The following is a 23,268-nucleotide window of genomic DNA, read 5'->3' as shown; positions in this document are numbered from 1 at the left end:
AGGTGATGTTTTCAAAGCATCCTCACAATACATGTGTCCCACGTGTCTTATAATGTTCAGTACCCACTTGTCTGATGTAACAGGATCCCAGGTGCTTAGGACTTCCTTTATCTCCCCATTTACAGGTGTTGTGTGTTGTTAGGGAACTCTTAGCGAGTCATTTTGATGCCTGGGAGGCTGAATCTCTAGCTTCCACTTGCATTAGTGGGAGTTCTGAAGATCGACAGGGCTCCCATAGACTTTGCTGTTTATTGGCCTTTTTCACTGGCTCCAGCTACTGGTCTATCTGTGGGCTAAAAAGGCCACAGCCACAATATTTACCTGCCCCTCTAGCTTAAATATGGAGGTACGTAGCCCTGCATATCTCCTTAGCACAGTACCTGTTGCTGCCTGCTTGCTGCATCAGCAAAATCTGATATTCTTCCGGGGGTTGGGACATAAGGTCTTCCATATCCTACCAGTGCTGATGGGCAAATCTATTTAGGGACGCCAGCTGGAGATATGCCATTGAGAAGCTTCTGCCATTTTCATCTTCCTCCACTCTGCCTCCAGTTTCTTACAGTTCTTGTCTGGAGTGGGTCCCATAGAAGCGGGTAACATGTCTCTTTTGCTAGCTGAGTCTACTATGAGTGAGTCAGGCTCCACATGAGACTGTATGAATTTAGGATCTTGTGAGGCCTTATATTTCTGCTCAACTGAGAGAGCAGCTGCTGTGGAGGATCAAAGCATGCCTTCCTTGTTGTAGAGCACAGGGAAGCATAGGTAAGTATAGGTTTTCCGTATATCCAAAGTTCAGTCGCGTAAGAGGAAGTAGGCCTCTTTCTTTTCCACTTCGAGTCGAACCACAAAAGTCTCTGCTGCTCCTATTACTACCCTGCACTACATAGAGAGGTCATCTGAACGTGAAAGCTTGGAGGGATCTGTGTCAATCTTTTATTCAGATTGAAAATGTCACTTAACCAGTGTACATCTGTTCGTGGCATTAGTCGCTGCAGATTCACATGCTGTGCATAGTCCGCCGTCTGGTGTTGGGTCGGAGTGTTACAAGTTGTTTTTCTTCGAAGAAGCCTTTTAGAGTCACGAGACCGAGGGACTCCTCCCACTTTGGTTCCATTGCGCATGGGCGTCGACTCCATCTTAGATTGTTTTCCCCGCAGAGGGTGAGGTAGGAGTTGTGTATGCTAATAATAGTGCCCATGCAATGGAATAAATACGTATGTACAAAATTAAGGTTTAATGTAATATATTTACAAATGTACAAATGTTCAAGATCTACTTCTAAACGGCTACAGGCTCCCGGGGAGGAGGGTGGGCGCATGTGAATCTGCAGCGACTAATGCCACGAACAGATGTACACTGGGTAAGTGACATTTTCAGTTCGGTGGCATGTGTAGCTGCAGATACACATGCTGTGCATAGACTAGTAAGCAGTTATCTCCCCAAAAGCGGTGGTTCAGCCTGTAGGAGTTGAAGTAGTTTGAAATAAAGTTCTTAGTACGGCTTGACCTACTGTGGCCTGTTGTGCAGATAACACATCTACACAGTAGTGCTTGGTAAATGTATGAGGCGTAGACCATGTTGCTGCCTTACATATTTCGGTCATTGGAATATTTCCTAGAAAGGCCATAGTAGCACCTTTCTTTCTGGTTGAGTGTGCCTTTGGTGTAATAGGCAGTTCTCTCTTTGCTTTAAGATAGCAGGTTTGGATGCACTTTACTATCCATCTGGCGATACTTTGTTTTGAAATTGGATTTCCTGTATGAGGTTTTTGGAAGGCAATAAATAGTTGTTTTGTTTTCCTAATTTCTTTTGTCCTGTCAATGTAGTACATTAGCGCTCTCTTGATGTCTAATGTATGTAGTGCTCTTTCAGGTATTGAATCTGGCAGTGGGAAGAACACTGGTAATTCCACTGTTTGGTTTAAGTGGAAAGGTGAGATAACCTTTGGTAAGAATTTTGGATTTCTTCTTAGAACGACCTTATTTTTGTGTATTTGAATAAATGGTTCTTGTATGGTAAACGCCTGTATTTCACTTACTCTTCTTAGAGATGTGATGGCAATGAGAAATGCAACTTTCCACGTTAAGAATTGCATTTCACAAGAATGCATGGGTTCGAAAGGTGGACCCATGAGCCTTGTCAAGACAATGTTGAGGTTCCATGAAGGAACAGGTGGTGTCCTTGGTGGTATAATTCTCTTTAGGCCCTCCATAAACACTTTAATGCAGGTATTCTAAATAGGGAAGTTGAATGAGTAATCTGCAGGTAAGCAGATATTGCTGCAAGATGTATTTTTATGGAAGAGAAAGCTAGATTCGATTTTTGTAGATGTAGTAAATATCCTACTACATCTTTTGGAGATGCATGCAATGGTTGGACTTGATTATTATGGCAGTAACAAACAAATCTTTTCCATTTACTTGCATAGCAGTGTCTAGTGGATGGCCTTCTAGCTTGTTTTATGACCTCCATACACTCTTGTGTGAGGTTCAAGTGTCCAAATTCTAGGATTTCAGGAGCCAAATTGCTAGATTCAGCGATGCTGGGTTTGGATGCCTGATCTGTTGTTTGTGTTGTGTTAACAGATCTGGCCTGTTGGGTAGTTTGATATGAGGTACTACTGACAGGTCTAGTAGTGTGGTATACCAAGGTTGTCTTGCCCATGTTGGTGCTATTAGTATGAGTTTGAGTTTGTTTTGACTCAATCTGTTTACTAGATATGGAAGGAGAGGGAGAGGGGGAAAAGCGTACGCAAATATCCCTGACCAATTCATCCATAGAGCATTGCCTTGAGATAGCCGGTGTGGGTACCTGGGTGCGAAGTTTTGGCATTTTGCGTTTTCTTTTGTTGCAAATAGATCTATTTGAGGTGTTCCCCAAATTTGGAAGTAAGTGTTCAGGATTTGGGGGTGAATTTCCCATTCGTGGACCTGTTGGTGATCCCGAGAGAGATTGTCTGCTAGCTGGTTCTGGATCCCTGGAATAAACTGTGCTATTAGGCGAATGTGGTTGTGAATTGCCCAATGCCATATTTTTTGTGTTAGGAGACACAACTGTGTCGAATGTGTTCCCCCCTGTTTGTTCAAATAATACATTGTGGTCATGTTGTCTGTTTTGACAAGAATGTATTTGTGGGTTATCATTGGTTGGAATGCTTTCAACGCTAGAAATACTGCTAACAATTCTAGGTGATTTATATGAAACTTTCTTTGATGTACTTCCCATTGTCCTTGGATGCTGTGTTGATTGAGGTGTGCTCCCCACCCTGTCATGGAAGCATCTGTTGTTATCCCGTATTGTGGCACTGGGTCTTGGAAAGGCCGCCCTTTGTTTAAATTTGTACTGTTCCACCATAGAAGCGAGATGTATGTTTGGCGGTCTATCAACACCAGATCTAGAAGATGACCCTGTGCATGTGACCATTGTGATGCTAGGCACTGTTGTAAGGGCCGCATGTGCAAACTTGCGTTTGGGACAATGGCTATGCATGAGGACATCATGCCTAGGAGTTTTAATACCATCTTTGCGTGTATCTTTTGTGTTGGATACATAGCTTGTATCACCTTGTGAAAATTTTGAACCCTTTGTGGGCTTGGAGTGGCTATCCCTTTTGTTGTGTTGACTGTCGCTCCTAAGTATTGCTGTGTTTGACACGGCAGAAGGTGTGACTTTGCATAGTTGATGGAGAAACCCAGTTTGTAAAGGGTTTGTATAACATAATCTGTGTGGTGTAAACACTTTGTTAGCGAGTTGGTTTTGATTAACCAATCGTCTAGGTACGGGAACACGTGTATTTGCTGCCTCCTGATATGTGCAGCTACTACTGCTAGACATTTTGTAAAGACTCTTGGCGCTGTTGTTATTCCGAATGGCAACACTTTGAATTGGTAATGTATTCCTTTGAATACGAACCTTAGGTATTTCCTGTGCGAGGGATGTATCAGTATATGGAAATACGCGTCTTTTAGATCTAACGTTGTCATGTAGTCTTGCTATTTCAGTAGTGGTATTACGTCTTGTAACGTGACCATGTGAAAGTGGTCTGATTTGATGTAGGTGTTTAGTATTCTGAGATCCAATATTGGTCTCAGACTTTTGTCCTTTTTCGGTATTAGAAAGTACAGTGAGTAAACTCCTGTGTTCTTTTGTGTTTTTGGTACTAATTCTATTGCGTCTTTTTGCAGTAATGCTTGAACTTCTAGTCCTAGAAGGTCTATATGCTGTTTTGACATATTGTGTGTTTTCGGTGGGACGTTTGGAGGGAGTTGGAGAAATTCTATGCAATAACCATGTTGGATAATTGCTAAGACCCAAGTGTCTGTTGTTATTTCCTCCCATGATTTGTGGAACTGGCTTAGTCTCCCCCCCACTGGTGTTGTGTGAAGGGGTTGTGTGACTTGTGAGTCACTGTTTATTTTGAGGGGTTTTGGGACCCTGAAACTTTCCCCGGTTTCTTGGGAATTGGCCCCCTCTGTATTGGCCTCGAAAGCCACCCCTTTGATATTGTCCCTGGTAGGTAGGTGGTCTTGTTTGTGAGGTGCTGGCTTCTGTGGCTTGACCTCGAAACCCTCCTCTGAAAGTTGTTTTGCGAAAAGTGCCAAATGTGCCTCTGCCCTGCGGGGAATAGAGTGCGCCCATGGCTTTGGCTGTGTCAGTGTTCTTCTTCAACTTTTCAATTGCAGTGTCCACTTCTGGGCCAAACTATTACTGTTCATTGAACGGCATATTGAGCACTGCCTGTTGTATCTCAGGTTTGAAACCAGATGTGCGCAGCCATGCGTGCCTCCTAATTGTCATAGCAGTATTTATTGTTCTTGCAGCTGTATCTGCTGCATCCATAGAAGAACGTATTTGGTTGTTGGAGATATTTTGCCCCTCTTCAACCACTTGTTTCGCTCGTTTCTGGAATTCTTTGGGGAGGTGCTCGATGAGATGTTGCATCTCGTCCCAATGGGCCCTGTCGTATCGCGCTAGGAGTGCTTGCGAGTTGGCGATGCGCCACTGATTTGCAGCTTGTGCCGCAACCCTTTTCCCAGCTGCATCAAACTTGCGGCTCTCCTTGTCCGGAGGTGGTGCGTCGCCTGATGTCTGCGAGTTGGCTCTTTTACGAGCTGCTCCTACGACTACTGAATCTGGTGTCAGTTGTGATGTAATAAAAGCAGGGTCTGTGGGCGGTGCCTTGTATTTTTTCTCCACCCTTGGAGTTATTGCTCTGCTTTTAACAGGCTCCTTGAAAATCTGCTTAGCGTGCCTTAGCATTCCCGGGAGCATGGGAAGGCTTTGATAATGGCTGTGGGTGTAGGACAGGGTGTTAAAGAGGAAGTCATCCTCAATAGGCTCCGAATGTAGAGATACATTATGAAATTCGGCTGCCCTAGCTACCACCTGTGCATATGCTGTACTGTCCTCAGGTGGTGAGGGTTTAGTTGGGTACGACTCTGGGCTATTGTCCGATACTGGAGCATCATAGAGGTCCCATGCTGCCTGATCATCCTGGCTCATGGTGGTATGAGCTGGTGATGGTGGTGGAGTCTGTGCCGGTGATACATGAGTTGACTGGGGTGGAGAGGGTGGTGGAGTTGCCCTCTTTACCACCTTTGCTTGTGGTGGCTTGTCTTGTTGCTGGAAGTCAAGCTTCCTTTTCCTTCTGATTGGGGGAAGAGTGCTGATTTTCCCTGTACCCCTTTGGATAAAGATCCGCTGTTGCGTGTGATCTACCTCTGTAGTTTGTAATTCCTCCTCAAATCTGTGTCTTTTTAGTTGGGAGGAAAGTGATTGTTCCTCTGAGTAGGAACTGGTTTTTGGTTCGGTTGCCGGGTGTTTTGGCACCGAAACCGTGTCTTTAGTTTTTTTCGGCTCCGACGAGATCTTTCTCTTTTTCGGTGTCTTGGCCTCTCGGTGCCGACCATCTTCGGTGCCGCTATCTCTGTGCCGAGCAGCTTCGGTGCCGCTGTCTCTGTGTCGAGTAGCTTCGGTGCCGCTATCTCGGTGTCGAGCCTTTTCTGCACCACTCTCTCGCTCCCGAGAGTGTTGTGTGCCTGTGTCTCGACCTGAGTCGGACGACTTCGGCACCGGCTCGCCCTTTTTCGGTGCCGATGGACGGTCACCTACTTTATGGGTTATGCCATGGCCTGTTGGCAGTGGCATCCCCTGGGCTTTGTCTGTTTTCTCGTGTGATCTTTCTTTCGACGTCTTACTCACGGTTGGTTGCTCGTCGACGTCGAATTCTTCGGAATCCGAATCGCGGATGGAGAAAGTTTCTTCTTCTTCCTCCTCCTCGAACCCTTGTTGTCCTGTCGGCGTGGAAGCCATCTGCAACCTCCTGTCTCTTCGGTCCCTGAGCGTTTTTCTCGACCGAAACGCGCGACAGGCCTCACACGACTCTTCCTTGTGCTCGGGGGACAGGCACAAGTTACAGACCAAATGTTGGTCTGTATAAGGATATTTACTGTGGCATTTAGGACAGAATCGGAACGGGGTCCGTTCCATCAGTCTCGATGTTGCATGCGGTCGGGCCGACCAGGCCCCGACGGGGGATCGAAAATACCCCGAAGGGTTACCGGAGCTCTTTAAGGCTCGGTGTCGATTTGCCCTAACTATCCCGATACCGAACGAAACAATAAGGACGAATTTTCCGTTGATTCTGACTAACTTTCCGACCCGAAACACGGAGCGAAAAGGAACACGTCCGAACCCGATGGCAGAAAAAAAACAATCTAAGATGGAGTCGACGCCCATGCGCAATGGAACCAAAGTGGGAGGAGTCCCTCGGTCTCGTGACTCGAAAAGACTTCTTCGAAGAAAAACAACTTGTAACACTCCGACCCAACACCAGACGGCGGACTATGCACAGCATGTGTATCTGCAGCAACACATGCCACCGAACGAGTCTATTTCTAGGTGTTATCTTTATGCGTCTTATATCACACTTCTCTTCTGTTCTGGTGCGTATAAGTCCTTTAATCCAAATCAAGATCTGCCTCAACATGCTGTGATGTCTGTGGGTCTAAGGGTTCTTCAATACCCAGTGGTTTTGGACACTTGAGTATTGTTAGATTACTTAAAGACCCTTTTCTTTCTGATTAGTAATTCAATTTCTGCCTCTAGTGCCCTCTTTTCTTTCAGGGTGCCATAATGTCTTGGCTCCTTTCAAGCTTGATTGTCCTCTGAAGCAAAGTGGCAGAGCCTTGCTGGTGACTCTTTCTTTGGAGTGGGAATCTGAAAATTCTTCAACTTCTTTGGTGTCAAGGGCTTCATTTTATGCTGTTCTATTTTGTTGCTTGAAGACTTTGGTTTCGCATTTTCAGGGGCAACGTTGTAGGTGGCTCCTGATATTTTTTTCCATAGGAGCCCTGCACATGTATTGTCTATTTTTATACAAAACTCTCCAACTTCTGAAAGAATTTCTTGAAGAAATCCTCCTTAGATGTCCTCCTGGTGCTATCCCTGAACCTTCTCTGCCTCAATGTTGCCATCTTCGGAGAAACCCATTTAGATCGACACATATTTCCCCACTCACCACCCAAGTGAGCAAGTAAAACCATGTCTCTGTTTATTATAGTCTTGGGTTTGAAAAGAGAGCAGGACTAATGGCCCCTCGGCAGACAGGACATACATACCGGAACTTGCTAGAATAGTTATGCAGAATTTGGAGAGAGCGTTCACACCTCACCTATAGCAATAGTCACTCTCTAACCGCCTCGAAATTCCCTCCGCAAAAACACGAAACCTTGATCCACCGTCAAAATCAATGTTCCATGAACATTTTTGGTGCTCCTTTAACTCCTCTGGATGAACCTTCAGTAATTTCCTCATTAGCTCTCTCAGGGCACCTCTGGAACTAATGACTGAAAGAAAAAAAAATCTAAAATGGTGGTGATGTAATGGGGCATTGTGGGCTTGCAATCAGTGCACCCCTTACATTAACACTTACCAAAGTAGGGAAATGTTTTGTATCCTAACACTTCCAGACCCAGCCACTAGGTGGTAGAATTATTCACAGGATGTCAATCATCTTCACACTGTCGCGGAGTTGCTGAATAAAAACCACACATACATAGCAAGAGAAACTCTGGAAAGGAAGAGCTTCAACTCACTAGCCTCTATAAATTTAGGAAGGATGGAGGAGGGTGGCTTGGGATGTCAAGATGGCGGTGGCACTCAGTGCTCTGAACCCCTTTCATTATCTGCTGCCATCCACAGTTCCTGAAATGCTGGCTTGCTGTAACACTGTTGCTGCCCTGCCGAAAACATTGAAATCGGCCCATGAGTGAGGAGCAGCCACAGGCACCAGGTCCTAAAGTAAGATGGTGGCCACACAGTGGCTGCCGACAAGCTGTCTGGACGGAGCAACTATGTGGCAATAATCCGTGTGAGACCCGACCCTGCATCCTGGCCCAGCAAGCAGGCTGGTTTGGGGCAGTGCATGTTGCACCATAAGGACCTGGGCAGGAAGAGGTGTGTTTTGTTGGGGTGAGGGGGGTGGGTGGAGTGTTCGTGCCCGGCGCGGAGACCTGTGAGGAGCCGGGCGGCTCCCTGAAGACATTCGGGGTTGGCACCAGATGTGAGTTTGACCACTCAAGCGTGCTGATAGGCTTAGTCCTCTTCTCTGCCACCCCTGCTCGGATTTGGCCCATAGGCCTCTCTCTTTGAGGGGCAGCAGTTTAGTGATTCAAAAGGGCCCCCGCCTCACAAAGCGTCCCTAAAACTACCCACAACTGGTAGAACAGGGACGAGGCGCTCCCCCCACGACTGTTGCCTGCAGATTGCAATATGGCAGGGGGAGGAGGGTCGCTGACCACCCCCACGGAGGGCCCAACATAGCCACAATCAACAACGCCCCAATAACCGATACTCCTTCCTGACTGCCGCTGAAGATCCAGATCCTTTAGCCCATTGAATTGGATAAAAACAGGCCCACACTGCTTGGTAGGCAGGTGTTGTCTGTGACTGAGAAGTGGGAGCAACAAACTGGTGTTGGGGCTCCCCCCTGATGCAAGACCTGCAGGACTGATCCGCACAGCGTAGGGGGAGGGGACCCAGTTGACATCCTGATAAATGCACATTGAAGGCTTGGGGGATCTTTCTACCTCCAGCCTGTTGGGCCTCATCCTCCTACGGCCTGATGCTTCTTGGTGACTTGGGCACCCTCTCCAACCGCCTGTCTGCTGGTTCTGCTGTGCGTTCACGGCAAGAGGGCCGGGCACTGGTGAGAGCCACTCGTGTTACTCCTATTGCAATCATGAGGTCAGACAAAATATCAAAGTCTCACTCTTCCCAGCCCAGTATACCACATGCCCTGGAGTAGCTGGAGGAGGTACAACAGATAAAGTGGTTCCCACTGAAAAAGACCTGGCCATAATTTTGAAGGCCATAAACACATCCAAGACTGATGTAAAATCTAAAATCAGTGAAGTCCATGTTGATGTGGTGCTCCTTCGTCAGGATCTACGAAATACCACTAGTAGAATTACGAAGGTGGAAGGGCACCTATCTACAGTTGAAGATGAGCTGCCAGATCTAAAGGTGAAAGTTGCTCCCATCCTCTCTCGGATGGCTAAACTCCATCACCGCTCAGAGGATGCAGAAAATAGCTCCACGTATAAGATCCTCAGATTTGTGGGATTTCCGGACAGTGTGGAATCCACACAGCCTGCCGAATTCCTGGAGCAGTGGATCAAATCCTGGATGCCTGCAGATACTCTATCCCCTGGTTTGCTTGGCCATAGGGCACTTACACCTAAACCTCCCCTGGGGTGCTACATCGGCCCATGACTGCCTGAATCCTCGATTTCAAAGACAGAGACTGTATCCTGAGAGAGGCTAGGTCCCTCCCAAACTGTGATATCAGGAATCCAAAATCCTCATCTTCCCGGATTATACCAAGGAAGTGTAGGTGAAGCAGAGGTCCTATGAGGAGGTTAAACAAAAGCCCTGGGCCCTTAATGTCTCTTAAATGATTCTGTTCCCAGCCCGGCTCAAAGTGATCCACACCAACAAAATGCATTTCTTTGAGAAACCAGAGTGAGCCTGTGACTAGCTCACTGAAGGAAAACAACTCCACAGGCCAGGACGCTCGCCTTCCCCCTCGGCTTTGTAATCTGCAGAGGCCTACTCGGAAGCGGTCTGGCAGCGGAGAAGGGGCCCATGCTCACTCCAGTTGAGTGATGCAATACACAAGCGGGCTCACCCTCTCTGAACTCTGGCACATCAGTGCCACCAGCCCAGGGCTCTGATCTGCAGCTGAACAACAGAGTAACTACTGGCACATCAATCCCAGAAGGGGACAGACAGCAAGAGACTCCCCACCCCCCTTTCTTTATCCACGGATGGGTTAGAACTGTCCTAAAATCAGGCCATGACGACACAGACACTCCTTACAAGGGAATTTGTGTAAACTCCGCATAACTGAGCCAAATGTAGGCTTGCACCCTCCGCCTGGAAACAACTCCCTACGGATCCCGAGGGAGACATATTTCGACAGCTGACATCGATCAGTGAGGAGATTTGCCTTCTATCTCTCAAGGCGGCAAGGCAGAGGTGGCGTGTGTCTACTGCACGGGTGTATGGATGGGAGGACAAAATGGCAAATTGCTATATTGGCTGGCATCCCACCCCTTGATCGGCAGAGTCATAGTGGAAGTAATGGATCAGAAGGGTTGCCTCCAACGTACTTCTCATGCCATTGCCCAGACATTTGTCGCATACTGCAACCAGCTATACGCTGCAGTTCCACGGCCTTCAGTCAAAACAGTCTCCCTCCTCCTAAATGAGGTACCTCTTCCCCAACTTTCTCTCGCTGAGATACAAGACCTAGACTAAGCCTTAAGGAGTGAAGAGATCGGAACCGCTATTTCAGCTGGACATCCGGAAAGATGCTGGGCCCCGATGGCTATCCCACAGAGTTCTACGTCAAGGTTCCTTCCCCTGAGATAATGAGATAATGACCAGGCTACCATTGTGGTCATTCCAAAAGCAAAACCCCCCCCCCGACCCACCGCCTGTGCAGATTATCGCCCGATCTCCCTCATCAATGGAGAATTCAAAATCTTTCCAACCATACTGGCCTCACACCTTAAACAAGTCCTCCAGACTTTTATACTTCCAGACAATTGCGGATTTTTGCCAGCCAGGAGCACAATATTTCATTTTAGGCCCTTTACGTGGCCCTTGCTTGTCGCCACCTCCTTACACCCGTGCAGAGTAACAGGGTGGTCTCAGAAGAATTCCCCATATGTCAGGGGACTCGGCAAGAATGTCCCTTGCCCCCTCCCCCCTTCTTATTGCGCTAGTGATCGAGCCCCTTGCTCACCTGATTCAATGTGATGCACAGGTATGAGGCTGGGAGTGGGACACGGGTCACAAGAACTTTGTTGTACTTGTGAGAAAACTGGGCTGATTGCAGCAGCCCCCTCACTTTTTGTCCCCATTTTTAACTGATACTGGTGTTTTCTGACTCTAATTGTGCCCTGGGCACTGCTAACGAGTCCCAGGGCCAGTACTCTGTTTAAAATGGTATATGCAAAATAGGCATCATTATAATTGGCTACCACAACCTTACATGTCCCTAGTCTATGGTAGGGCATGTAGGTTTAGGGACCCCATTGTAGTTAGAGCACCCATGGGTGCACTCCTGTGGTAACATCACAAAATAAAATGACGGACAGTGTTGAAACTTTTCAAACACTCACCCCAGTCATAGATCTAGGTTTAATCCATCTTTTTTTTTTTTTTTTGCTCGCCACGTTACCCCAGTTTGGACCCAGCCATATGCAAATCAGTCTTGACCCTGCTCCCCATGGTCCAGCCACACTGCCAAGCCAGGTCCCAGGAAGCTTGTTTCTGGTCCAGGGAGGAACTGCTGTCCCGTCACTGGTTTCGTGAGATGGACTTGATGCCGATCTCCTTTCTATGGCACAACTCTAGACCACACTTGGCCTATGATAACTGTCAAGGCGCTCCATACGATGGAGGCCTGGTATGGCCAATCTATACCTGTACTACCTGGCATCGCAGCCCCTGTTAATAAATGACTGGTTCAATGGGGGATGGTCTGACCCAGCGTATAGGGTGGAACTCACCTCATTGGAGTTCCAATGAATCATGGTGATGCTTTATGGTACCACCATCCCTGCTGATCTACTGGAGGTGACTCGGATGATCTTTCTTGGCTGGTGGGCTGCACTTTCTCATACTGGATGGCACTCTAAACTCATGCACCAGACTCCCTTGTGGCAAGGCACATGGCTAAGGAAAGTGGCTGCTCTGAAGGATTCAATCGATGGGACTCCATTAGCATCACACAACTGGGGGACGTTTGGTCCGGTACACAAATGCACTCCTTTCAGGAGCTACAAGCTGTATTCACATTTTTCACAACACAATGTCATAAATATTTGCAACTGCAACATGTACTGCGTGCACACATCTCGCAAGGCAAGTCACTCCCAGAATGGAACCCTGTGGAGGCTAAACGCTTAATGGGTGCGCTGGGGAAAGGTGGTGTCTCACAGATACACCGCACACTGATCATTAACACCCTCAACACACTGAGTCACCAGAGCTGGTTGGGATCATTACAGGCCTGTCATAACATGATACTGGAATGCTGTGGTTACGAAACTCTCTGCGGCAATGGGATGGGAAGTTGAACTCTCCCCACTCATGTTGCTACTGGAAGTTTTTGAGAGCGTGGGAGGCACAAGGGCAAACCGACCACTGCTGGGCACAGCCACCAAGGTGGCCAAGTGAGAGATAGCGACCCAATGGAAGGCTTATGAGCCCCCTACGCTGTCTTGGTGGCGTCGCAGGGTCGCTGGGGGCGAGATACTCCAAATAATTTGCCTTAAATTCTGCCACGGTTAAAACTATACCACAGGTTCCTCCTGGGAAACAAAACAGGAGAACAAAGCAGGGGAAGTACAAAGCCTACATTTGTGTATGTGTCTGCAATAGATATGCATGCCCAGACTAAATGCTTCTTGTAAATCCAGACGTTATAAGCAGTTTTCAGTGGAACTAAGTTAACTTGCGAGAGAATGCACATTTGCAGGAGCTACATACTGCATGAAGAGGCGCGCGGCGAGACATCATCTAGCCAGAAAAGGTGGTGGCTCAGTGCCCCTATAAACTCACCATGACAGTCATACAATCTGTAGACAGTCTTACTTCCGGGGATTGTCATTTTGTCTTGATCTTCACTCAGTTTCATCCTAGGGCATCCGTTCACCTGCACAAGCTGCAGAAATGAAAAACAAAATAAATCTTCAACGAGATATCCCACAGGCAAACCCTTTATTAAGCCGGAACGGAATTATAATTACACCAGAGTAATCTGAATAGTTTCGGGTTATATTTATGACATGAAATTATCGAAAATGTCAATTGCGTCTGTTCACGTAACTGAATAATTTGTCAGAGAAATCCTACTGCAGCACCACAGAAACAACAAAGGTAGCGAGCGTAAATGGCTGCTGCAGTTCGTGTTCAGTTTAATTAAACGCTATTTACGTAGCGCAAAATGCTGTTACGCTCCTCATTTAATTTTTCCTTAATTACGCTAAAGCAAATTCTGCAAGTTATGTCCAGCCCTAACTCTTATCCTAAAATTCATGAATACTAACCACTGCAATACTCAATTGAACATACTGTCTGGTGTTGCTAAAACTACCACTCTCCTCTCACTCCCCACCCTCCAAGAACATTTTTACATAGGTGACATATTAGTAACATTTTTAGCACCACAGCAGGATAACCTGTTGGTACGCAGCCCCATGTTTGAAGGGGCTACAACGTCCCTGCTGACATGCAAAGTACAAGCAACAGTTTGGTGTATGGCTTTGCAGACTCTTGCTTCAAAGACTGCTTGAAAGGAAGCCTATAAGACATCCTTAACAATGCCTCCTTGCTTTGGCGACTGCTGAACCCTGTTTAGAATAAGCACATTAGCATTTCGCGCAACGGCTGATGCCTCCCATTGACTCCACCAATAGCACGGCTGAACAGCTTGGTTACATGGACATAAAGCAAATGACAGACAATCAGACACCATGAAGGATGCTGGGACTTTAATGGAACCCTCTGCATGCAAACCATTAGATCATAACTTCGGCCTTTATGTACAGATTGCATGGGTTACTCCATCACAAACATGACCCATTTCCTGCCCACCTTTTTAAGTGCATTATATAACAAGGCACTGGTAATAAGATGGACAGGATGGCCATCAATTTGTGATGGGGTACCCTTCCACCAAAGTCTAAATCAGGCCCTTAGCTTTACTCTAGAAACCCTTGAAGTCGAACTGAGGGGATCTGAGAGGTTAGGAAAAATGGAATCAAAATAGGTCTGGTTTAATATGAATGTTGTGGTCCAGTAAAGTTCACAGAGAATGACCGGATGAGTCAGTCTATGTACAGATGATGCTGCATTGGGTATTATTAAACAAATATAATTAGGCTTTCCTTATTTCAGTTTCTGTTTGTTCTAAATGCTGGTAGGGTTTTTTTCCAAAGTTATCAAAAACTGTAAAAACAAGCACTGGCAAACTCATTAGGTCTCACCTTTGTGACCTGTTGGTTTTGCATATGGTTTTTGACCACGCTGCACGGCATTCACGATGTGGTGCAGCACGCTAAAAGTAAAAAAAAAAAAAAAAAAAAAAAAAAAAAAAAAACACCCCAAAAACCTCTGAGGCTGCTGCCTGCATTATTTGGAAGACAAAAGAACGAAGGTGTTTTTTTTTTTTTAACTTATCTGCGCTGAATAGGTCACTAATAAGAAAATAAACTCAAGGGTTCTTTTTAAAGTGTGTGGGGGGGGCTGGAGAGAGGGTGGGACAAATGGCAAAGCAACGCAGGGAAACATGGGAGGGCACCTATGCAACACAGGTGGAGTCATGAAGGGAAGTTTACAGCAACGCAAAAGGCACAGGGAAGGTTGGAAGGGACGTGAAAGAAATGAGAATGGGCAGGAGCAAAAGAACACAGGGGTTGGGGGAAAGCAACACAGAGGACGTGGTTTGGGGGAAGCAATAGGGAGAAGAACATGGGTGGGCGCAAGAGGGAGGGGTGCGGAGAAGCAGTCGGGCAACAGAAAGCAACACAGAAAACAGAGTGCAGGGGAAGAGACTTAGAAGAGGCAGATGGCCCGAAAACACAAAACACTCTAATGGAGTGCGTCACACAAAAGAAAAAAGTAGTGCATGCAAAGCAAGCACTGGAAGCAGCGATGCCAGTCAATCAAAGAGACTGTAAAAGAGCAAGGCTCCATGAGAGCGACAAATACATAATTGACAAGCTGGGATACAAATAAGAAGCAGGCAAATTAGAGTGACATGAAAACCCAACCAATGGTAAGCAATGGGTGGGCTCCAAAATCCTTGCAACAAAGAGCACATGCACAGTTTAGCATGCTCAACCTAATGAGTGATTATCAGTTCTTAATATTTTCTGTTCCTACAAAATGGAAGGATAGTGTTTTTCCAGTGCTTATTGAGAAAGTTGCTCTCATTTCCTTCCTTCATCCATTCCATTTAGCAAATATTTCTCCATTTTTCCATCTGCTGACTCCATTCTTTGCCCCCATTCCTGGAGATTGCTCTTTCAAGTACTATTCATTATTTCTCTCTTCTCTTTGCCCGTCTAATTTCCCAGCATTCAAATCTCCCTGTGCAGCAGTTCAGTCACACATCTCATGATAAGCATGCGCATGGGTGGAGACATGTTTGCAACTCATTGAGATTTGATTGTAGTAGATAAAGTGTTAATGGTGAGCAGTTAACACATCTTCTTGCTTCTCTGTTCTTCAGGCTAACTGCTGAATGAAGCTTGTATAATTAGGACATTATATATACTGTGGTGTGCCTATCCCCGTTCTACACAGTCACTGGGGAGAAGTCTGCTAAGGAACTAATATGCATAGTGTTAAATACAGGGTCTCTGGTGATAGCAAATTGTGCTGCTGCATGAAGGGGCAGCTCAGATAGTAACGAACCGTAATGACCTGCAGGATGCCTTAAGTGATTTGCCTGTGCAGTTCACACTGTGAATAAAGTTTCTTTTACATTGTTGGGCAATGACCATTAGATTTTGCGTTTATTTGAATGCCAGCACAAGGACCTCTAGGCATCAAATTTTACCTAGCATGTGTGGACTGTGGGAAAGGTGTGACATTTCAGAAGACACTTTGGCGGTCATTCCAACCGCCGCCCGCCATGCGGTTACCGCCGAATGACCGCACCGCGGTCAAAAGACCGCGGCGGCCATTCTGGCTTTCCCGCTGGGCCGGCGGGCGACCGCCAAAAGGCCGCCCGCCGGCCCAGTGGGAAAGCCCCAGCAACGATGAAGCCGGCTCCGAATGGAGCTGGCGGAGTTGCTGGTGTGCGACGGGTGCAGTGGCACCCGTCTAGATTTTCAGTGTCTGCTTTGCAGACACTGAAAATCATTATGGGGCCCTGTGAGGGGCCCCCTGCACTGCCCATGCCAGTGGCATGGGCAGTGCAGGGGCCCCACGACACCCGTTCCCGCCATCCTGTTCCTGGCAGTATTTACCGCCAGGACCAGGATGGCGGGAAGGGGGTCGGAATCCCCATGGCGGTGCTGCAAGCAGCGCGGCCATGGCGGATTCCTTGGGCCAGGGGTAAACCGGCTTTACCGCCGCGGTCAGAATGGCCCTGGTAGCACCGCCAGCCTGTTGGCGGTGCTTCCGCGCCGCCAGGGTCGGAATGACCTCCATTATCTCTGTGCATTGTTTTAGTGAATGTTCCATCTTTGGGTTAAAAAAGGACAACATTTTAATCAGTTTCTATTAAATGTTGCACCAGTGGTTTGTAGTGGTGATGTTGACAATGTGTCAAGCCTTGTTTCGGCATCATAAGTTCCACATGTTATTTTGCCATGAAGACAGTGGAGTGAAGGCTGAACTAGGTGTTCCTGGGGCTCTATCATTGACAGACCCTATGTCGGTGTGCATGCTCAGAATGGATCCAAGAACCTGTTTTTGCTGAATATCGTAAGAAACAGAGCAGTGTTTGCTTAGTCATGCTTCTGGGCTTCACTGTACACAGCCCATACACTAACATACAGATTTTCTGAGTTAATGTATGTTTTAAAAATAAGACAGTTTCACTAAAACCAAAGAAGGGCCTCTTCTGGGCCTGCGCAAGGGCACTGAAGGTGTTCATGATATGGCCCCCAATTCTTTTGTTTAGGGGGAAATGTGGCTCCCACAAGAGGACATATATTCTGGCGGCATCTATATGCACAGTGAACCTTGTTGCCACAATCCTGATACCTGAGCTTTCAGAAAGCAAAGCCCTCTCTGTCAATAAAACTGGACGACATGAAGCAGGTGTCGCTTGCCCTGAAGTGAGACACTGCCCAGAGATCAGCTGCAAACCTGCTGCCCATTACACAGTAACATGCAGTGAACAGTGTACCGAATCCTTATCAGGTGAGGCATGCTCCCAAATAGCAGTGAAAATATGTCTTTGGTGGTCTTGAGACTTTGTGGATGATCACAATGGCATATTAGGTGGCTTACCATAGTCCGAGGGGGTATTAGCATGAACATTCATCATAGAAAAATACTCAATGCTATGTGCTGCTCATATACTGCTAGGCTCCAGAGGGTGTGAAAACAGTAAAAGGGAGACAATCCAGTTTCTACTAAAAAGCAATGATTCCCTTTAGATGTGTTTTATCAGTTCTATTTATTAAGTAGCCAATTTCGTAGTTTAGACAATGTGGAAAAGGAATGCAGATAGTCTAATAGACAATAGGGCAGCCGAGCAAGTGAGTACTGCCTTCCAAGAGTGTTCACTTCAGCATCGTTGATGCGTCTTCCAGGTACAATTCTAGCTTTAACTCATCACCATTCTAGAGAAATATAAGATTATCACTCCCTTCTTAGGACTCTTTAGGCTCGCATCAGTTATAGATTAATTTACTATGGATAATTCACTGTGGAAAAAAACCCAGCCAGCGAATTCCCTATTTTTTTTTTTAAATCTCTTTATTGGCATTTCCAAGGTACAGACAGGTACATAGTAAGCAGCAGTGGATCGTAGAACCGCAGGATGAACTCGAGCAACCTTGCAAGGCACCAAATGTCCTTCATAGACGGTTTCATGTGGAAGCTAATATATCCAATCCTCATATAAAAGGCTAATACCATAAGAAATCAACAGTGCCAGTGAGTTTCCTATCCATCATGTTGTATATCTTGTATATAAATGAGAGCCCCCACCCCGAGCCTTACCCAAAACAATAGCCTTGTAAGGCTCTTTGGGATTTCTCCCTCTCCTCGCCTTCTTTTTCCAATGCATTCCAGGCTTCTTCTCAGGTGACGCGATGCAGATATAGGCAACATGCTACACTTCCGGGCTACAGCTTCCGGTATCGCTTCATTCAGACATCTGCCATCTTCTGTTTCAGAATAGCCCTCTGTGTCCCCGGTGACTCTTCTACATGCCAGCAGCCTTCTGCTGCAATAGGAACTCGCCTGCGTGAAATGGCTCCTACTGTACGGACGCCATAACTCGGAGACAAAAGTCAGATCCTACTTTGTGATTTATGAAGCTATGAATGGCATAACAAAACTGATCACTCACTAAGCAGGTTTGTGGTGATCTTTTCACAACACACTGCGCTGAAAAACTTAAAGATTCATAAAACTATGCGGTACAGCCAGCATTCTTGGTCTTTATCAAAGTCTCATTAACTTCTCAGTCTTGCCTATTATTAAAATATTGTTAAAACCACAACCCAGTCATTAAAATGAGTACAGGCCAGCATGTCAAGTCCAACTTCACACTTCGCTCGTCTATTCCTCACCTCTAGAAAGCCTCAACCCGACTAGTGCACTGAATTCTCAAAATACGCCCCAGGGGTGTGCAAAGTTTCTGATGATTCTTGTGAATACTACAGCCAGAAGATCTATCTCGTGAATTTTACTGTTGTGGGTTTTTAACCTTAAAATCTGGACTTTTTGGTGGCCGCTGGGTTCCAACGGAAGGCATATCCTGTTGAGTGGAGGGCTTGCATGCTCGTGGATGACATCCCCCTGCCTGTTGGCGGGGACACACCAAGACGACTGGGGTACGGACAGAGCGGACTGACGAGGAAAGACAGGTCAGCTGGCTCACACTCGATAACACAATATACTACCCCACGACAGCCAACGCAGCGGCTCACGCGGCAGACAGGGGAAGACAATGGGGGGTGCACATCTGGATAGCCCCGGGGTCCCTTTTGTCTTGCAATCTATGGAGGCAGATACATCCTGCTGAGGGGGGCCTTGGATGGTCAGCAATTGGAGATACTTGAGTCACATGCCCCAAACACAGAAGACCCCACACATTCTACCCTGCCTTAGCTAGTGAACTGTCCATGCACATGGGGTCTGATACTTTTTGGGTGGAGGACTTTAACTGTATTATGGACGGGGACATAGACGGACATCCCCCCAAACAGGGCACCAAGCCACAGATAACTACAAGTTTAAAAACAACGTCACACCTTGGGTTCAAGGACATCTGGAGGGGCACACACCCGGATCTCAGGGAATATACGTGTTACTCAAATACCCATAGAACATTTAGTAGGTTTGATCGTAAATTGCTCACCCAACATACCACCCCCAGGGTACAGAGCGTATCCCACCTTACAAGATACTTGTCAGACCACGCCCCGGTGACGTGTGTGTTCTGATGGGGCTGTGCCTCCTGAACCCTGCATAGAAGGAGATTCACATAAGAGATTCATCAGGATCCGGTGGGCAAAGACACAATTGCACAATCACTGGCAGAGTACATGTAACATAATTGGGTGTCCACACGAAGGAGGGCGACAGAGAATATAGCTAAAACGTTCGGGTTTGGGCCACAATTTCAGAGGTGGATCAAAATTCTCTAAACTGAACCTTCAGCGAGGGTCAGAATGGAGGGACATTGCTCCAGTGTCCTTTATCGCCCTTGTTTTTTGCAATGGCCCTGGAACCATTGGCGCGTAGACTTAGGCACGAAATGGAGGGGTGGAGCATTCTGCTCGGTGGGACACGTCACCTACTGTCACTGTATGCAGATCATACGCTCTTTTACCTGGCTGACCCAAGATTTTCACTCCCTATATAGATGAAAGAGCTGGAGACCTTTGGGCAATTGTCTGGCCTACGCATTAATGTGAATAAATCTTGGATATTCCCCCTGGGGGGCTTGGCGCAGCTCCCACCGGGGGCTCTGCCGGCCATCCCCCTGCCCTGGGAGACTGACCATTTCCGATATCTCGGAATCATGGTAGCCCACACAGTCAAGCGCTGTAATCAACTTAACATTGAGAGGGTTCTCTCAGGTTTGGAGGGTTGGGTGCGCTTTTTGGAACACCCTTCTATGATCAATAATGGGGCAAGTAGCAGTTGCAAAAATTGAGTTTTTGCCTAGATGCTTGTACACGTTACAGAATTCGCTTGACACACTTCCTCGCTTGGTCTTTAAGCGTCTGAACTCCCGGCTGGTGTCCCTGGTATGGGCAGGGGGCCGCAGCAGAGTGAAATGGGAAACTCTTCAACTCCCACTGACTGAGGAGGGATTGGCATTACCCAATTTAGAATATTACTACTTAGCTACCGAGTTACAACATGCGGCGCTCTGGCTAGCGGAGGGGGACAATTGGGAGAAAACCCTTCTTCGAGATGACGCCCGGCACAAAACCGTATCTCAGCTGCTACATTCTGGGGGTAGAGGGGAACAATCACTCCCAAACATAATAAAACATACAACTACATTATGGGTGCAGGCGGTGAAAGTGGTTTTACACCGAGCACCATTTGCTCTGGACTTTGATTTTTGGGATCTTCCAGCGTTTCAACACTTGACCTCTACAGCAGACGTTCGACCTTGGCAAAAATATGAGTGCCTAACACTTGCGGACCTCTACCCCAGTGAGACCTTTGTAACATTCGAGGATGCATGGGAAACATTCGGGTTGAATCAGGGACAGTTCTTAACTTATGCCAGTATACTTAATATAGCCCGAGAGATATGGGCCACTTACCCAGAGGCCCAGCCTCATCAATATTGTTTAGGGTACTCCTGGAATATGGGTGGGCAAACATCTTATATCCCACATTTATAAGGCCATGGTAGCAGATACGCCTAGGCCTACCACGCAGGCTCGAGAGGCTTGGGACACCCCGAACTGAACACCCTACTGGAGGAGGCACAGTGGAAGGCAATATGCGCTTTGCTCGGACAGGGGACTTGCAATGCTAGATTCAAACTAATACATTTTAATTACATACATTGCACATATGTCACCCCAGCCTTCCTCCATAGAATTCATCATAGCAGGAATGATGGTTGCCAAAGATGTAGTGCGCGGCCCGCAACTTTTATACACTTGGCATGCAACTGTCCCACAGTACAAATTTTTTGGGATGTTGTGGTCCGAACTGTAAGAGGAGTGGGGGTAGGGGGATGAAACTCAAACGGACCCCCGTTCAATGCCTTCTGGGGGATGTAAATAAAAAGACAGGTAAAAAAAATGGAAAGGAAATTTATACAGCTGGCCCTGGTGTTGGCCAGACGTAGGGTGGTATTTGCCTGGATGAATACGCGGGGACCGAGTGTACAGGGATGGCTTAAAGATGTCAGGGAATGGGCAGGGGCAGAAGAAATACGGTTAAGACAGGTTAGAAGGGACGAACACCTTGAGGAAAATATACAAACATGGCAGGAGATACATACACGAATTGATGTGGTTGAAGAACCCGGGCATGATGTATGTATGGGTACTCAGGAATAGAGGTTATGCGAGCGATGTTATTAGGAACAGTACTGACACCACCGCGGGGAACGCAATGACTGTACGATGCAAACTCACTTTAACTCATGAATCTGGTGTGGGGACAGCTTCTGAGATGGATTGTCATGAAGGAGTATGGGGGGACTGGCCTATCTATGTGCATACGTGTTAATGGTGCAATGTTTAGAACGTACCAAGAGTTGAATAAAATGAAAATAAAGTTTTAAAAAAATCTTGCCTGTTGCAGCACTTTCATGTTGATATTGAACAAAGAAACAAAAAGATTGTCAACATCCATTCAGTTTCAAAGTCGTAAGGGAAATAATTTTGAAGTTAAACAAGATAATGGCATATCTTTTTTCAGTGCCAACTAGGACTTGTGGATTTAAAAAAAAAACCGGTTTGTGCTGAAAAAACTACACGTAGAAGCAAACTTGAAAAAGATTGAGACTACAAATTACTGGCAGGCAAGAGGCATACGCAAGATTTGCCTGTGTAATAAAAACTTTGTACAGCCCTAATTTGGCTCTGTTGAAATGCAAAAAAATCCTATGTACTGTGTGTATCCATACATCGCTGCCAGGATCCGAGTAAAATACTCCCCTGCCCACCGGGCTGGTTTTATACAAATATTCTCCAGAAATGTAATCAATAAAACGAGCATACTCTGTACAAAAAAGGCGGCAATAGTTTTGCATGCTGGGTGGAGCGGGCTGAACACAAACTGGGGAGAGTAAACAGCTAACAACTTTCTGGATTGCCACTTTTACAAGTCTCACGATAATGGTGTAGTGTGCATTTTCAAGACTGCTGTATGTGCATTCCTGCATATCTGAGTGAGTAGACATGGGTGTGAACATGGAGGATAGGAGAGTACCCTTGTGCCATGTGCAGTTTCTCAGTAACCAGCTGTTTAACAGAAGATTACCTTGTACACACATCCCAGTGAAGGCTGGAGGGGACACGTAACCAAGTTGGTTCCCACACCAATCACGTCAATTTCATTATCCTGCCAAAAAAGGAAAGAAAAATGTTTGGAAACAGTACTTCTAATTCTGAGCAACAAAAAAAAAACTACCAATATGCGGAAAGTCAAACCTCCCCTTCAACACAGGATTATTGGGGTAACTGAATTAAAAATATTATCATTAATCCCTCTAAATGAGTACAGAGACAGATAACAACAAGGAAAGATGGATATGATAATGATGTCACATGAGTGTCACATCAAACACGTTACGGGGACGCACAGTTACAACAGGGCCGCCTGTCCACTCCCCCTCAGGTAAAGATGCTGCAGGGGCTAGATCAGCAAATCAGAGCAAAATTGTAGACTATACAGACTGTAGCTAAGTGGATTATTATTAGGTGTGGTGTGGTTGCAAGACTTCACCATGTAATATTGACATAATCTTTATCAGGTCCTGTTCGGTTTCTTTGAGAAAATCCTTAGCTGAGTCCCGGGTAG

At 46.5% G+C, this 23,268-nt stretch overlaps 1 protein-coding gene across 3 annotated transcripts in view; it reads right to left on the bottom strand.

Annotated features, from left to right (window-relative positions):
* Positions 1–23,268, bottom strand: part of NAPRT (nicotinate phosphoribosyltransferase) — a 189,740-nt gene that overhangs the window by 37,071 nt on the left and 129,401 nt on the right. For 2 of the 3 annotated variants that reach the window (XM_069220891.1, XM_069220889.1), the window contains 2 exons: positions 22,729–22,809; positions 13,135–13,237 (listed from right to left, as the gene is read on the bottom strand). In XM_069220891.1, the coding sequence (XP_069076992.1) occupies positions 13,135–13,237; positions 22,729–22,809 (184 nt within the window). The remainder of the gene's footprint in view (positions 1–13,134; positions 13,238–22,728; positions 22,810–23,268) is intronic. The other variant, XM_069220890.1, reaches the window with a different exon arrangement.

Source organism: Pleurodeles waltl, chromosome 2_2 (genome assembly GCF_031143425.1).
Source record: "Pleurodeles waltl isolate 20211129_DDA chromosome 2_2, aPleWal1.hap1.20221129, whole genome shotgun sequence".
Classification (NCBI taxonomy): Eukaryota; Metazoa; Chordata; class Amphibia; order Caudata; family Salamandridae; genus Pleurodeles; species Pleurodeles waltl.
Note: the sequence above shows the minus strand (reverse complement) of the source record. Positions and strands in the feature narration are given on the sequence as shown.